This window comes from Labrus mixtus, chromosome 15 (assembly GCF_963584025.1).
Source record: "Labrus mixtus chromosome 15, fLabMix1.1, whole genome shotgun sequence".
Taxonomy (NCBI): Eukaryota; Metazoa; Chordata; class Actinopteri; order Labriformes; family Labridae; genus Labrus; species Labrus mixtus.
In genome coordinates, this window is record NC_083626.1 from 26,237,917 (window position 1) to 26,254,993 (window position 17,077).

At 38.8% G+C, this 17,077-nt stretch overlaps 2 protein-coding genes across 2 annotated transcripts; one reads left to right on the plus strand and one right to left on the minus strand.

The window, feature by feature from the left end:
* Positions 1 to 271: 271 nt before the first annotated feature.
* Positions 272 to 4,213, minus strand: r3hdml (R3H domain containing-like). The gene is made up of 6 exons (XM_061058136.1): positions 3,902 to 4,213; positions 2,606 to 2,938; positions 2,025 to 2,143; positions 1,815 to 1,917; positions 967 to 1,082; positions 272 to 721 (listed from the first exon to the last, which is right to left on the minus strand). The coding sequence occupies exons 1-6, from the start codon at positions 3,905 to 3,907 to the stop codon at positions 592 to 594; spliced, it is 807 nt and encodes a 268-aa protein (XP_060914119.1). The 5' UTR covers positions 3,908 to 4,213; the 3' UTR covers positions 272 to 591.
* A 6,766-nt stretch (positions 4,214 to 10,979) lies between these two features.
* On the plus strand, positions 10,980 to 14,754 carry fitm2 (fat storage inducing transmembrane protein 2). The gene is made up of 2 exons (XM_061058137.1): positions 10,980 to 11,202; positions 12,990 to 14,754. Exons 1-2 carry the CDS (start codon positions 11,030 to 11,032, stop codon positions 13,597 to 13,599), a joined length of 783 nt encoding a protein of 260 aa, XP_060914120.1. The 5' UTR covers positions 10,980 to 11,029; the 3' UTR covers positions 13,600 to 14,754.
* The last annotated feature ends 2,323 nt before the right edge of the window (positions 14,755 to 17,077 follow it).

Genomic DNA, 17,077 nt, shown 5'->3' on the forward strand with positions numbered 1-17,077 from the left:
GCCTCTGAGGGGAAAGCTTGGAGACGTAATGAGGTGAAATGCGGGACAGAAAATTTCCTGCAGCAGCAGTGAGTAAACACAAAATAACATGCAGCCGAATATTTATGGGGACATCGAGCGCCATTGGTTATTTATAACTGCATTAATGTTCAATCAGGCAGCTGAGGAATACACTCATTCAGGTTTACTACAGTAATAACCAGACAGTTTGCTCACAATGACAGAGACAAAAAAAGTTAAGTCAGATAAGAAAGAGAATCAAGAAGTCGTCTACAGTCACAGTAAGTTTAATCTGTACAAGAAAAGTGCTTCAGTTTGACCATAAAATAACAATAACAGTGCATACACTCTTAAGAAGTTTAAAACAAGTATTACTTAGAAATGGACAGGTTGATGACCAACAGAGGTAAAAAAAATAAACATTTGTACACATTAATAAAAGGTTTCTGTTGTCATAGTGGCTACTGGACTGATGTTTCATTTTGCTGCACAGCCCAGTGTTTGTTAAAACTGAAAGTCCTGATGTTTATGTGACCTTATGTGTTTCTTCTGTCTTCCATTAAAGCACATTTGAATCTCTCTTTTGTGTTATTATCTCGTGTGTTTTTTGTGTTTTGTGTTTGGTGAACACTGGTTTCTCCAGCAGGAGCCGCCATAGCTCGACGGACAGACAGAACAAGGCCTGCCGCTCTTATAGGGAGCCTCTCCCACCCAGTTTCCTCTGAAACACAAACAAACAAACTGCTTTTATTTATTTTCTACATAAGACACCATTGTCATCACACATCCCATGAAAAGAGCAAAACCAACGATACATGCAGCACTCTTTTCTTGTTTCCTATTGAAGGTGTAAAACTTTAAATGTGTCATATTTTTGTGCTTAAATATACAGCTCCATACTGTCCTAAAACAGCTGGATGTTGTAGTTTTTTAACTGTAGTTTTCAGCAAACTTTGTTCTCCTTACTTTATGGAGTAGTTGCAGACGAGCAGCGTCGCCTCCCTCCAAGTTTTCCCAAACACAAACATGTTTGAGCATCTTCTGACGGCACATCCCACTCTGTTAGAGCTCGCCCAAACCATCTGAGGACATTCAAAACAAATGTTAAAAAAACATGACAAATAGCACGTATTCTACTGTGACTGCTTCCTTCACTTAGAAGTTTAAATATTAATGCTAGAAAACAAACAAGAAGTATAGTTTTGGTCTCCGGCAGCCAGTGGTTAAATTAAGCATCAAACTCTGACTTTCAAAGAATTCAAATATTACTATTTTTGATGATGCTATATTTCAGAAACTTTTCTGTTCCTAAAAACTGACACATTGGTGCTACCATCTTCTCAAGGAGAATAAAACCCAAAAACAGAGACAGAGATCACTTTTCATATCTTCAAACACACCTTCAGGAATCAGGAAGACATGCCGGTATTTATTTAATATAGCCCCCTAACGCTGGAAAAGAATAACATGACTAAGGAACATGCTAATTTAGGATCTTAGAAAAAACGATTTAGAAATCATAATCCTCCCTCATCGTTCTCTTCATCGTTTTACCCCAAAATAAAGATTAAATGAAGATTAAATACAAGCGACACTGATCATCATCATCAGTGTTCAGTTTGATGCATTCATGAACACATCTGCCAAAGCGGAGAAGTTTTTTATCCTATCATTGCAATAAAATCCAACAAAGCCAAAGCATCAATATGGACATGATTAAATGTGAACAAACAAACTTCTTTACATTCCCTTCGATAAAAACATTTCCATCCCACCTCACTCCCTCATCCAGGAGAAAATAAAAGTGACCGTACCTGTGTGTAGTGAGAGCACACAGATCCTGTACATCTGTTCGGGTAGGAGAAGTGATTCCTCTCATCGTACCAAGACCGCACCAGATCAGTGATGGACTGGTACCTATCACACACATGACACTATAATTGATCCATATGCTGTGGTAAGAAACAGCCAGAACATCTCAGAGTGTTGTTTTTTTAGTGCATGACGCAGATTCTTTGTTCTACCTTCCTGAGGTGATTGACAGGTTTTGTCCGATGTATTTCATGGCTTGTGTCGGTCCGTGATCCCAAACGCATCGCGACGCCCAAGAGTCAGCTGACTTAGCGAGACTCTCGTCCCAGAGCTGCTGAGCCAAGAAAGAGCAAAGAGAAAGACACAAAACAGGACTTTTCTTCTTTTATTCTTTTTAGTACGTGAAAAACTCAAATCATGGGTTTGTTGGACACAAGTGATCAAACACAACACATGTAGATGTTCAACAATAGAAATGACCATAAAGCATTGAAATAACACCAAAAACAGTCATGTGTTATATTAGATATGCGTCATATTTTTTTTACTTTTAATCACAAATTTGAGTTCTCCTTCATAGTGAATGGATATTTCGGGTTAAGTTAGACTTTTTCAAAACCCGTTGAGGATCATATCAAGGTCTCTGGGACAATGGTGGCTTATCTCAAGTTAAGTTTATCGTTTTACTTCTCAAATTTAACTCTATCTCCTTTAATTATTAGTTTAAAAACAAATAAAATAAAACTCTTAACCACACCATGTCTCTGTCTGTCAATGCTCTATGTCTCCTCACCATGAACTCCATATTGGCTGCTGGCGGGAAAACCTGAGAGCGGACTCTGTTGTGATAATCCAGCAGGGCGTTGATCTCTCTGGATGAAACGGCTCGTTTATGTCTCCTGAGAGGAGCACCCACAGCTCCTGTGAGCCCCCCGAGGTCTGTCTGCGTCTCAGTTGTGTTAAGCAGCTCTGTGGAGCTCGATAGCTCAGAGGGGGCAGCAGCAGTGGCTCTCATGCAGGGCGTCGTCCACAGGGTGGCAGCCAACAGGAGCTGAACACAAGCAGCACCCATCTGAGAGCTGAGGAGGAGGAAGAGGCTGCAGCTGCACCGCCTCTCTGCACAACTCTGAGGAGACGATAAAGATGAATGAAATGAGTTACAGACCGCCTGTGCTGATATCACCTGATTCAAGATGGAGAACAAAACAACAGGTGGTTGTTGTTTTGTATTATCAGAATCAAAATCAGAATCAGATTTATTGTCCAGGTATGCTTACACACACAAGGAATTTAACTTGGGTGAACTGTGCTCTCTTATGTACAGGTACAACATTAAATATCAACAATAAACATAATAAGAAAAAGACTAATAGTTACATGACTAAACATGAAACAGTGCAGTGGTGAATAGTGCAAAAGATGCTGAAGTAACATGATGAGTAAAATGCAGTTATGTGACAGATGGGTCAATTAAGATGTCAATTACAGTATTTACATAAATAAGTGTGTGTGTATTGATCATTTAAATTAAATAATATATATATACATATATGTATATTCACATCAAAGGATAACTGTATGTGTAAAGCACCTTTTTATGGGTTAACAAATTTCAGAGAGAAACAAACAAAGACAAACGGATAAATATGAAAAAAGTAAAAAAATATTATTCATTAAGAAATGTATGCATGATTTACAGGTGCTATATTAAATATTTGAAACCGTGTCTAGCACTCTAATACATGCATCAAAATACAACATCAAGCTCACTTCATCTGGAATTCAAATCAAATAAAGAAAAATTAAATGACTTTTAATCCATTTGAGATTCAGTAACAGGGTGAAAAAAATCAGTTTTATTGATTAGTTTCAAGCAAAACATTTTTTACAAACAGCGAATGTTTATTCATGTTAATATTTTAGCAAATCCTCCTCAGAGGGTAGATTAATTTAAAACGTAACACGCACCATGACATCCTGACAGCTGTTAACTATTTTAATCGATTAATCATAAATATCTGTCTGTCACTTTAAAAAAACAGCCTCTATGCAGTCTTTACATTAAAAGGAGAAGAAGAGTGTCTCCTACCTTCATCAGAGGATCCTTTCACAGAGCAGACCCTCGCTCTGACTGCAAACAAAACTGTCTGTTCTGTGTTGGAGACGGAGCGTTCAAACTGGGCTGAGACGCTTCCTGGTGAAAGGAAAACCCCTTTGTGTGAACTTCTTCCTCGGGGTGACGACTCCACTGGTTGCAGAAATAAGTCTGATAGTAGAATATGAGAAAATGTGTCTTCTTCTAAGTTGATTTATAACCTCAGTCGATGTTTTCCTAACGACTTTATGGTCTCAATCACTGTTTTTTATATTTTCTTCAACACCGCATGATATTAAATAAAAGTTGAAAGTGGGCAAAATGAAAAACCCGAGGGGCTTCAAAACCTTTATCTTCATGGTGGTTACTTCAGCTTGTGACATACTGTCCATGTTTTTTTAGTTTGATATTTCTTCTCAGTGAATGAATCATTTGTTTACGTTCGAGAGAGGCCAATCCACAACTGAAATCTGTTTGACCACCCGAGGTACCATCCCACTTTTCAATTTCTATAAACCTTTATTAAATGATTATCTTCTCAGTCCTAAGTGGTACCTTTGTCCGTACTTGATGCTGTTTTAAAGATTTAAAATTTTGACAATTTTGCCCCAAAAGTATTTTGATAGAGATAACTGAGTCGGACAGAAAAGCTTTCTGGAATTTCAAAACGGAAATGTACTCAAAAAAAGCAATTTGGGTTTTTTGGGGTAGGAGGGCGCTGGTAGCCTAGTGGCTAGTTTGCGCGCCCAATGAACAATGAACACAGCTGGAGTCCTCCAAGCGGGCGACCAAGGTTTGAATCCGACCTTGGGCTTCCTTCCCACATGTCATTCCTGACTCTCTTTCGATTTCTGACTCTATCCACTTTCCTGTTTCTCTAATAAACTCATAAAAAGCCCGAAAATAAACCTAACCTATAAAAATAGAAATTGTTTTGTTGAATTTAAAAGTAATTTTTTACATGAGACGTGATTGTGATGTGACGATTGATGAGCGTCACATGTGATTCAAGATACATTTCTGTGTACACTGACAATAAAGTATCATCTTATCTTATGTAAAGACACACACATTTGACACATACCTGAGGTTGTCCTTCATCTTGACTTTGCCAGCCGGGGCCTTTCCCAACTGGACCACCTTCATCTCTGAGACGGACGAACAACCAGAGAGAGAAAGAAGATGAAACTGAAACAGGAATCTGAAGAAAACAGATCTTAACCTCAGTGTACCTAACTGCTCTCTTTTCTATTTAAATGGATAAAACCAGCAGGACAACCACAATTCCCTGAGCTCCAATAAATTCAAAGATTATTACATTGGGGGTTAAGAGAAAAATAAAGTTAACTTTTAAATGTGAACCGTTGGTGAGAGCCATTGGTGATGAACATGTTCATGCAGAAATCTATTATGGGACATTCAGATATTCAAACCTCCCATAAAATTGTGATCATTCGGGTCTTTTTCAAAGAGATATGAATGAACACAGTACGGCTCTGAAGATTTCTGTGTGTCACCTGATCTCTCGGGTAAGCTCTCTGAAGTCGACGCTTCAAAGACTTACAGCAAAGTCAGCAGAGTGCCGTCAGACTTTGTGACTTTGTGTCTAAAATTCACAGACGATCCATCAAAGAGTCTCTGAGTGTCTTCAGCATACAGAAGGTCAAAAACGCATACAGCTAGAGACGCAACCATGAACTTCAGGGGTTTGCTTTTCCGGTTGTCAAAAGAGAAAAAGAAAAAACTATCTCAACTGACCCATCCCGATCAACAAAGAAGTGACTCTTTATTCTAGATTTACTAATAATATGGATGTCATGTCATAGTTCACGCCCCCTGTTGAGAGTGAACCATTGTACCAGCAGATTCAAACCTTTAAATATAGCAATGGCCACATGCGTGTCAGTTCTGTCACATAGTTAATATTTCCATCGCAGCAGGTCAAAGAGGCCAGAAATGTTAAGCTGCAACATTAAACAGATCCAGCAACCTGTTGAAGGTTTGCAGACAGAGTGACAGATTGCCGTGTGTTCGACTGAGGAGTGCTGCTTGTGAATTAAGCTTTTTGGAAATAACTGCGAAAGAAGATGAAAATCTAAAGGAAAAGGTAAGCAGTCTAACCAGAAAGGGAATTTTCTCACTAACTTAGCTGCCAGTAGCTGCTTCCCACTCACATCATCCTATAGGAGACACTGATATCTTAACCATAATTTCACACAATTAGTCCAATAGTTGTGGAGATATTTCATTCAAATCCACAAATATGAACCTTAGGGTGCACCTAGAGGAACATTCAGGGGATCAACAAAAAGTCTTTAGGAAGCACGGATGATGTCTGTGCAAAATACAACATTTTAAGCCAATTCATTAAGTAGATGTGGACACGGTTGAGTAAATAAAGGAAACAGATAAAGCCTCAGAGTATGACAAGTGAAGCCAATGCAGCAGTGATAAAATGTGCCTTCTTCTCACTTGATTGATTACCTCGGTAAATATTTCCCTAATGATTAACCGGTCTCAAGCACCAGAATCAAGCCTTCTCTAGAAATCATGATGTTCATTCAGTTAATCATGCTCTTAACGTGAAGTAAATAAACTGTAGGAGTTAAGTTAGTGTGTGTATAATTGTGTATTAATGTTTGGGTTTTTTTTGTTTATTGATTAACTTACATTTTGACACTAGATGGGGATAATCGATAATGTGGGTCAAGCTGGAAGTCTGTTGGCATAGGAGGAGGGAACACAAGGTTCTTAATTTAATCTCAGAAACAGCATTGAGCAATATGGACATTGGACAAGCATCATTTCATATCTTCATCATCATGGTAACTTTTTGTCTGCTTCATACCCCTTTCAATAAACGGGTTTGTCACTCACAGTAATTTCATTTTGGACATTTGTTTATGTTTGGATACACGTTAAAGACGAGTCTATGCACCAGTGCAGGTGACTTAAAGTTTGATTTAATACATTTTGGACATTGGATATGAGTCACTACATAAATGCTTGAGGTGCTTTCAGACAAAGTTACCTTGAGATTGAACTTTCACTAAGTGCAGGCAACTTTTCATTCAGGAGACACATGTAGCGACGCTTGCCAACTCCTTCAACTAATGCAGTCACTCCGAGCAAGGCTGCAGCCAAGAGACCAAATTTAAGTCTTCAAAGTCACAATGGCCCTTTTCACTTCTTCAATACAGACAATGAAGCTATGATAAAAAGATTGCATAGATAATCTGACAAGCTTGAGGAGCTACAATAAAAGGCACAAGGTCCCCAAATTACTCAGCATACGCCCCACTTTACAGGATGGATGGATATCTGTACTACCGGATTCTGTGGCTGTCAATCCAACCAGAGGCTCAAACTGTATTTGTGGTGGTGTGTGAATATCATCACAGGGATTTGTGACAGCACCTTTTATGATATAATGACTTGGACAGTTTTTTGTGTCAGTCGTGAGTTAAAGAGCTTGTGATACAATTCTCAGAAAATATTAAACAAAATGTAGTTTCTTTGTGGTAAAAGTATTTCTGCAGAAATCCCAACACAGAAACTTTTGGACTGTCTGAAGTGGGTTAGATCAGGGAGGAGATGATTCTCCAGCCAGACAGTTTTTCCCCGAGACCCTCCCTCCCCTCCTGCAGCATGACATCATCTGTCTGGTTTGAAACTCTGCAGGTTGCTTGCATACAAAAGCTCCCTGTGACCTTGTCGTGTCCGAAAGAAGAAAAGAGGGGAACTCAGTGGCCTCCTGTATTTACCAGAGAGGGAACATAAAACAAGTCATGTACCAACAGTATTTAAGGATCCTGAGCCGGAGCTTTTCAGGTGTCAGTCTGGCCTTTCAGCTCCATCTGAGTAACAACACGGCAGCAGCTGGTGTCTGTCAGAGCCACTGAACATACACAGCAGTACTTACACATGACATACAACCCCCTAAATTAGAAAGGCAGGGTTCGTTAATGGTCTTAGTGTTAAACAGTGGATAAAAACTGTGTCAGCTGTGGTTGAAACTAACACTTTTCTCATGAGAAGCATCTGCCACATGTTAAGATTCATACTAGGGCTGTCAGTAAAGAAGCTGTAGTCCTCCAAGCATTGTCAGAAATCAGAGATGGAGTGGGGAACAGGGGCGTCGTAGTGGAGGGAAAAGTGGGACTGACTACACAGGGCCCCAGTGGGGAGGGGGGCCCTTCATGGGCCTGAAATAAAAATGTATTTGTTAATTCGCTTTTTTCTCTAAGTTATAAAATAACTAAAATTGTCTGAATAAATAAACAAACATTCAGAATTCCTTTCTGGAAAAAATGTGGAGTCTGTCTCAAAGGCCCCTCTCTCCCCCCTTCTGAATGCACAGAATGGTTTAGTCCGTCCCGCACCTCTCATCTGGATTGAACTGTCGGCGGTCAGTCGAGTCAAGAGTGAGAGATGTGGCAGGCTGCAGATTAAACCAGTTGTTTTTAAGAGAAATTCAGCCAAGAATATCGTTTTGTTCAATTTGTGTTTTATGCATAAATTCATCACATGAATCCCCTTCATAGATACAACTTCATATGACCCTATTTTGTAAAAATATTACATCGCGGTAAAAAAGAGTCCACTTTGGAGCGATATTTAGTGTCTTTCCTACAGTAACATATTTGATATCAACAGATTCTTTGTAAACTGTCAATTCATATGATACCAATGTTGTCACGCCAGCAGCAAAACTGAGTCCGCTACTTCTGCCCAAAAAACAATATTTTAACGTCAGGTGAGACAAATGATAATGCAGTGTAAGAAGAATTAAAGTGAAGTCAGAACTACGAAGAACTACAGGCTCATTTTAAAGTCATGGTAGAATCTAATTCAGATTTATTGTATGTTTTACATTTTATCATTAATGCCAGTAGAATTTTTAATTTAATAAGCTAACCAATAAGATCACTTTAGACAATAAAAGCCTTTACAACATTAACTATAGCAACTTAATAAGTAAAATAATGCTGCTGGAAATGTTTCAAATGTCTGAAAGGTGCAAATATTACAAAGTTTAAATTATTTTTAAGCTATGAGGAAATATCACAGTGATTATTTATCTTCCATTTTCAGGGTGTAAAACAAAGAATAATTGTTCAAAGTTTTTATGGGTCATTTGTCTGATGGTTATAGACATTTTCCGGGTTAGTTTGGGTCGTGGTAGGGGCCCACTGTGATGTCTTTTCATGGGGCCCGGAGTTCCTGGCGGCGCCCCTGGTGGGGAATGACAATATTTAAAGTCTATAGACTGTAAATATGGTCATTACTCACTCCTTCACTGATTTCTGACTCTATCCACTGTCTTATCTCTAAATAAAGGCCCAAAAATAAACCTCAAAGTCATAATCAATAAATAAACTGAATGAATTTCCCTCGGGATCAATAAAGTATCTATCTCTCTCTCTCTCTCTCTCTCTCTATCTATCTCTCTCTATATATATATATCTCTCTCTCTATCTCTCTATCTATTCAAACGATCTCATTTTGAGACCTTGGTAACAGAAAAGTTTAGCTAGCTAGCTAGCGTTAGCCCGATGTACACAGTATATGATAGAAGTTATTTAATATTTACTTTAACCTAACAAAGATAACTTAACTTACAGCATTTCTGCAGCTCGTCCCGTTTAGTTAAGTCATGTTCTTTATCCTCCTCTTTGCTCTCCATGTTCGGCATCATGATATATCCACAAAGTTAGCATCGTCGTTGTTTTTAGAGTTAGCAGTCCGCTACCGTCGATAACATCATCCTCTCAACATATTTTCTGATCATAACAAAGTAAAGTTGTTGGTCCATAATCGTGTAATTAGCACGAATTTGTTGTATTTTAATTAAACGAGTTGAAACGTGTTGTAACTCTTTGACTACAAACATTAAAAGTAAGTTTAAGTTGCCCCATAATTCAAATCACACAACAAACGTTAAGACCAACGGTCATCGCTTCACTTTGAACCAGAACCCTTCAGAGCTTTATGTTAAACCTGTAAACTAAACTTCCCTATAACTGCTGTTAATAATTCATATTTCTCACGGATCAACAACATTAGCTTTAAAAATTAACTGACTTAAGTTTGATTTTTTTTATTTTTTTTATTACTTTATTAGTATTATTTATTATTATCAGTAGTAGTAGAATTAGTATGAGGGACAAAAAATGACTAACGTATAAATAAATAAATAAATGTTGGGAGAAATGCATACAATAATGTATAAATAAATAAATAATTAAATAAATGCATCAATAAATATATAAATGCTGAAAACAATACATCAATGAATAAATAATAAATACACTTTGTTAATGAAAAAGGATATTTATATATTTTTACATGTATTTATTCATTTATTAGCGTATTTCTACAGTTATATATGTATCAATGCATACATTTCCACATTAATTGAGTTATTAATTTATTCCCGTATTTTTACATTTACACATCTATTTATTTCTGTGTCCAGGTCGTAAGAGGAAAAGTATATATGTAAATTTGCTTCTGTCTGTTTTTCAAAATTGACCAATCCTACTTCAGTAATGTTAGGACGGCCCACTTAATTTACGTATTTACTTTTCCTTGTACAACATGGACACAGAAATAAAGATATGAATATATTTATTTATATATTAATTTTTATATGCATTGTTGCATTTATTTATATATATATTTATTTATATATTTATTGATGCATTTATTTAATTATTCATTTATTTATACATTATTGTATGCATTTCTCCCAACATTTATTTATTTATTTATACTTTAGTCATTTTTTGTCCCTCATAAATTAGTAGTAGAATCTCACACTATGATAAAAAGGTTACCACAAATGCTTCTGTAATTTAACTTTTTTTTAAATAGTCCCATTGCTTATAAATCTTTTTCAATAATATATGTAATATAAATGAAGACCTTTCATTTCTTGTATGTGTAAATGTTCTGATTCAAAATGAACAGTAGAGGGCAGCAATGTGTCTTTTTAACATCCGGTCTGCCTCATGTAGAAATGAAGAAGAAGCAAACGAACACTCGGTCGAGGCGCCTCATTGGCTGAACCGCGGTGACGTCAGCGTGAACCCAGTCCGGCTCGTCTTGTCAGTTGTCAACATGGCGGCGGTGGATGTCATTGTGGACAACTTGGCGACTCTCTGGAGGATACCAGCCGTCAAACAAAACTTCCCCTGGATATTTTTACTCATCTCAGCCGTGGGATCGATCCTGAAAGAGCTGGAGCTCGTCCCGCAGACTTATTTCAGCAGCAGCAGAAACGCCCTGAACGTGTAAGTACTGCTGATGTGTTGAGTGCCAGCTGAGGTCTGCCAGCAGTAAAAGCTCATTTACCTGTGGGTTCACCTGTAGCTTACTTTGAGAGGAGTGCCGCTGATGACACACAATGAACAGCTCAGATTCTTTTGGACTGTGTTGTCATGGTAACTACCACTGCAGTTATGTAGGTCAAAGGTTATCTGTGTGCTGACTAATGTCTCTGTTATTGAACACATATCAAGACGAAATGTTCCAAACAAGAGTCAAAGATGATTTAAAAAATACTTTGTCAGCAGATGGCTGTTCAGTATTAGTCTGGTTTTGCAGAAGCAGTTCTTTCTTGCCCCTGTTAGTTTGATATTTTGCTTGGTGCTGTGCTCATGGTGTTGTGCTCAGGTTGGGTCTTTGTAAATAATAATAATAAAAATCACCTTCATCAGCATCATATAATATATAACGTAAAAAAAAGAGTAAGATCTAGACCTGCTCTTATTGTGAAGTTTCTCAAGATAACATTTGTCATGAATTGGCTCTATACAAATACAGATTGATTGATTCAATTCAATTCAATTCAAAAAACTTTATTTGTCCCCGGGGGGCAATTCAAAGGCACACAGAGCAGTAAAATAACAACAGTACAAAGAAGTATGAAACATTTTAACCTAAATATAAAGTGTCAATTTAAATACAACTTAAAGCTTAAACTTAACTTAAAATACAAAATATAAAAACAGTAGATATAAGTGGACAGTGATCGGACTAACAGATGTAACCAGAACTATGTGCAGTAAACGAGAAATAAATATATATATACAGAGCCTGATTGATTGATTGATTGATTGATTGATTGATTGATAGTCTTGACACATTTTTGGCCTTCCAAGACCAAATTAGTGGCATCTTTGTGGAGGTGTCGTGATACCTCCAAATTGAAGCCAGCTCTGATTTAAAAGCATGCCGGAGGAACACAGACTGTGTGAACTGTGTGACTAAGAAGAAGCCAAGAAGATTGTATTGTCCCCTTTATGTTGAGTTTTGAACAACTTTGATGAATGAAATGTACGTTTAAATTTCTGAAATGTTTTGGAGCACAGATGATGACAGGATGGTTTGTTTTGTTACCATATTGTTCAGCGTGTCTACTTTTGGTTTCTGGTCTCTGTGTATTAATAATCTTGTCTTGTAAGCCTGTTTTGGCCTCAAATCAACCAATCAGATAACCAGTATTCTTGAATTAATTCACACTCCATGTAGGGATGATCGATAATGACAAAAATCCTTATCACAAATATTTTGATGGATCAGCATTATTAAACGGGATTACTCATAAACATCTGGATCACAAGCATTAACTGAACGTCATTCTAAACACTTTGAAAAATAAGAAATAGGTTAAAAAATACACAAGTAAAAAATATATATACATACAGTGTATAAAAATTAAAATATATTATAATGACATAATAATAATAAACTGTGTTTTTCAGGAAGTGGTGATGTACTCCTGTGGCTAAAATCTAACAAAAAACACAACATTTACCACACATGACAAATCTATGATCAAAACGAGCAAAACATCGCAGCACAGTAATCGATTCATCTTGATTATCTTGATTTCATGATTGTGGGAAACCAAAACCGTAACTGCAAATGAAAAACTGGATTAATTTCCCGTTCCTAGTGCGGAGTAGATTTGGTTTTGTACAGTATTAAAGTGCAGACCGGCTGAAGTTAAAACAAAGGTCTGGTGATGAATACTAATGGCTGAGTTTTAATGTGTATGCCCCGCCCCTTTTTGCAGGTATTTTGTCAAAGTGTCCTGGGGATGGACGTTGCTGCTGCTGACCCCCTTCCTCCTCCTCTCCAACTCCTCCTTCAGCAGGAGCGTGACCTTCCTCAGCCGGCGTCTGCTCTCTCTGGTGGTGGCCACAGTCGTCTGGTACGTCTGCACCGAGACCTTCTTCTACATCGAGGACGCGACCGGCTCGTGTTATGAAACTGATTCCATGGATGTTATCAAGAATGAGTTCACAACCAAGGCCGGCTGCAGGCGGGCCGGCTTCCGTTGGCATGGCTACGACATCTCGGGACACTCCTTCATCCTGGCCTACTCGGCTCTCTTTATCGTGGAGGAAACGGCGCCCATGGCCTCCCTGAAGACAGCCAGCCTGTCTTCCCTGCCCAGGACGGTCCTCAACCTCCTGTACGTGGCCTTGAATCTGATCGTCATCATTTGGGTGTGGATGTTTGCCTGTACCTCTGTGTACTTCCATGACCCCTCTCACAAGTTGCTCGGGACCATTTGTGGCCTCCTGGGGTGGCATCTGACATATCGGGTTTGGTATTTGAATCCTTTGTCACCCGGACTCCCCCCTCAGCGCCACCCGAAAGAACAGAAAGAACACGCCTGAGCTGCAGCCATACTTTCCTGTACAATTCCAATGCTAGAGCATCAACAATCCTCCAAATATCACACTACAGTTGACGTTATCTGCCCACGGGTCCAAGCAGGCCAAAGCTATTTGAAGCTATTTTAAGTTATTCCCTCCTCCCAGAGGGGCTCATTTTGTACAGGATGACTCGGCTTGCAGTTCCTCCATGGTGTTTGGCAGCTGCTGCTCCCAAAATGACTCTTGGTAATCCGAGACAAAAGCAAGACGCCGCTCTGCTGCCCAGCTTCAGCCTCTCACCTTCAGCCTCCGAGGCTCGCATGCTACACCGTCCTTTGTCTCCCAGTCCGTTGCCTTATAGTGCTTAACTCAGAGGAATCACAGTTTTAGATGTTTGTGAGGGAACACTTAGGAATGTTTACAGCTCCAATTTGATAGCACTGACAATGTGTAAACTTTCAGACCAATGTTAAGTAGATACTGATTGTTTTTATAGGAAACTACTACTGCACATCAGAACAAAGTCAGACTCTAGTGGACCCACATTTCATCCTACATGTAGGATTGATGTGTGCTTTCCATTTCTTATTATACGTGGTTTTAATGTAATTGTGTGTCAACAGAAAAACTAGAGTTTGAATAATAGGATTCTAATATATTATCTCCCTAATGGTTTACTGCTTATTTAAAAAAAAAGGTGAAAAATATCCTTCACACTTTTCTTAATGCCAGAATAAAAACTTCAGATGACTTTCAAAGAAGGTCAAAGAAGAGCTGTTCAGCTTTTATGACTTATTATAATCAACAAAAAATGCTTCTAGCCAAATGTTCTGTTGGTGTTCTAATTGATTAATCGAGTAATTTTTCAGTTGTAATCTTTTGTCAACAACGCCGAGAAAAGACCACAGCTGAAGTCAGAAGTATTTTCAGATATCACCAAAGCCCGTTCGTAGATTTCCTCGGTGCCACAGAGCTGCGTTGTGTCTCAAAAATCTGTTAAATGTGTGTTCATGATTAACAAGGACAATGGAGTGCCTTCTCCGTCGCACGCATACTGTGCTGTTGCCATAGATACTCACTCGTTTACCAAATGTGTGAAAATAGAACCCAAGAAATGTTGATCTATCATTTGAGTAAAGTTTGCAACAACAAAAAAACACCAGAGAACAGATTTAATCTTTTAGTGTGTTGCTTTTTATTTTATAAAGTTTGATTTGTTTATTCATTTTTAATTCCCCGGGAGGAACAAGTGAGATTGCAGCTGAGTCCTTAGAGCAGGTAATGTAGTAACTACAGGCTCCTCAGCAGGTAATGTAGTAACTACAGGCTCCTCAGCAGGTGATGTAGTAACTACAGGCTCCTCAGAGCAGGTAATGTAGTAACTACAGGCTCCTCAGTGCAGGTAATGTAGTAACTACAGGCTCCTCAGAGCAGGTAATGTAGTAACTACAGGCTCCTCAGAGCAGGTAATGTAGTAACTACAGGCTCCTCAGAGCAGGTAATGTAGTAACTACAGGCTCCTCAGAGCAGGTAATGTAGTAACTACAGGCTCCTCAGAGCAGGTAATGTAGTAACTACAGGCTCCTCAGAGCAGGTGATGTAGTAACTACAGGCTCCTCAGAGCAGGTAATGTAGTAACTACAGGCTCCTCAGAGCAGGTAATGTAGTAACTACAGGCTCCTCAGAGCAGGTAATGTAGTAACTACAGGCTCCTCAGAGCAGGTAATGTAGTAACTACAGGCTCCTCAGAGCAGGTAATGTAGTAACTACAGGCTCCTCAGAGCAGGTAATGTAGTAACTACAGGCTCCTCAGAGCAGGTGATGTAGTAACTACAGGCTCCTCAGTGCAGGTAATGTAGTAACTACAGGCTCCTCAGCAGGTAATGTAGTAACTACAGGCTCCTCAGAGCAGGTAATGTAATAACTACAGGCTCCTCAGAGCAGGTAATGTAATAACTACAGGCTCCTCAGCAGGTGATGTAGTAACTACAGGCTCCTCAGAGCAGGTAATGTAGTAACTACAGGCTCCTCAGTGCAGGTAATGTAGTAACTACAGGCTCCTCAGAGCAGGTAATGTAGTAACTACAGGCTCCTCAGAGCAGGTAATGTAGTAACTACAGGCTCCTCAGTGCAGGTGATGTAGTAACTACAGGCTCCTCAGTGCAGGTAATGTAGTAACTACAGGCTCCTCAGCAGGTGATGTAGTAACTACAGGCTCCTCAGTGCAGGTAATGTAATAACTACAGGCTCCTCAGAGCAGGTAATGTAGTAACTACAGGCAGGTAGTACATTTCAATAAAAAAGAAAACCAGGAAGTGTGTATTCCATTTTTGTTATTTATTTTGTCTTTGATGGCAACTGAATAAATTAAGGCTCATGAACAAACATCATAAAAAGCACCATAAATAAATGCATATATAGAAATATAAAAAATAAAAAGTTAAAAAATAAAAAAATACTATAGTGAAATATAATGGCCACAAATCACAACTAGGATTTCTCGACTTGAACTCTTCGTGTGTTCCAAGAAGTCACAGCTCCGTCCGTCCCCCCTCAGGTTGCGTTGTTTTGGTCAGAAGAAGCGGTGGAGTTGTAACGTGATGTGCTCGCAGAGACTGTACCGAGTGTCCACAATGATCAGCTGGTTATGACGTATGTTGACGGTTCCCAAAAGAATAAACAAAAAATTCATGAATATCTGAGCGTTGAAAATGAACATAAATAACATTTCGATGGTTAAAACACAACAGGAGAGAGTCATTTACACTTCAATGTCCTCTTACTTTCTTCAGCAAAAAATCAGGTTCACATTTCTACATCTTCTCTTTTGTGCCATTTACAGGTACATCATCACCGCTGTTCATGCAAGAACAGAAACCATAAAAACCTCACTGTGTCCTTGAATGCATATATCTTAAATCTCGTCTTCACAGGCATAAAGGATTGATATCAAATAGTTTAGTCTATATGGCTGTAACACACGCTCCATGTGAACCCTAGATACTTCTGCACTTGTGTTTTCTTAAATAAAATCTGATTTATTAGCAGATGTGACGCAGCGACAACATGCTGCTATTAAAGGAGCATTGATCGTCGTCTTTGGTTCAACGTGTTCTGCATCATCTGCTGCTCAACTCCACCCGCAGAGACGTGTTCCTGTATGTAGCAGGAGAAAAGACCTCCTGACTGGAAACATAAACTACCTACATTGTCCGAGGCTCGACACAGTTATCCCCCTTTAATGACTATGAGTCCTTAACTGAAAGAATGTCTTGTATCAGCAGCTGTGAAAAAAGAAAAAAAAACTAAAGCAGCTTACAACTCCAGCCAGTACCTCGCAAGAATGAGAGCGCACGCTGCAGGAGCTGAATTGTAACTTCTTAAAGCCCCGGAGGAGCGACTAAGAAAAGCTGAAATGCTCCCATTAAGGGTGACCAGAGTGAGGAGCGAGAAAAGTACACAACAAACAACAAGGAGTGAAAGGCTTTTTCTTCGCCTT

What these genes read in the sequence shown, in the direction of transcription:
- r3hdml (XM_061058136.1), bottom strand. An exon ending in CTGTCAATCACCTCAGGAAG is followed by an intron (nt 1,918 to 2,024) that starts GTAGAACAAAGA and finishes TGTGTGTGATAG; the next exon opens with GTACCAGTCCATCACTGATC. An exon ending in TGTGCTCTCACTACACACAG is followed by an intron (nt 1,083 to 1,814) that starts GTACGGTCACTT and finishes GAATGTCCTCAG; the next exon opens with ATGGTTTGGGCGAGCTCTAA.
- fitm2 (XM_061058137.1), top strand. Translation starts at nt 11,030, where the DNA reads ATGGCGGCGGTGGATGTCATTGTGGACAACTTGGCGACTCTCTGGAGG. An exon ending in AGCAGAAACGCCCTGAACGT is followed by an intron (nt 11,203 to 12,989) that starts GTAAGTACTGCT and finishes CCCTTTTTGCAG; the next exon opens with GTATTTTGTCAAAGTGTCCT.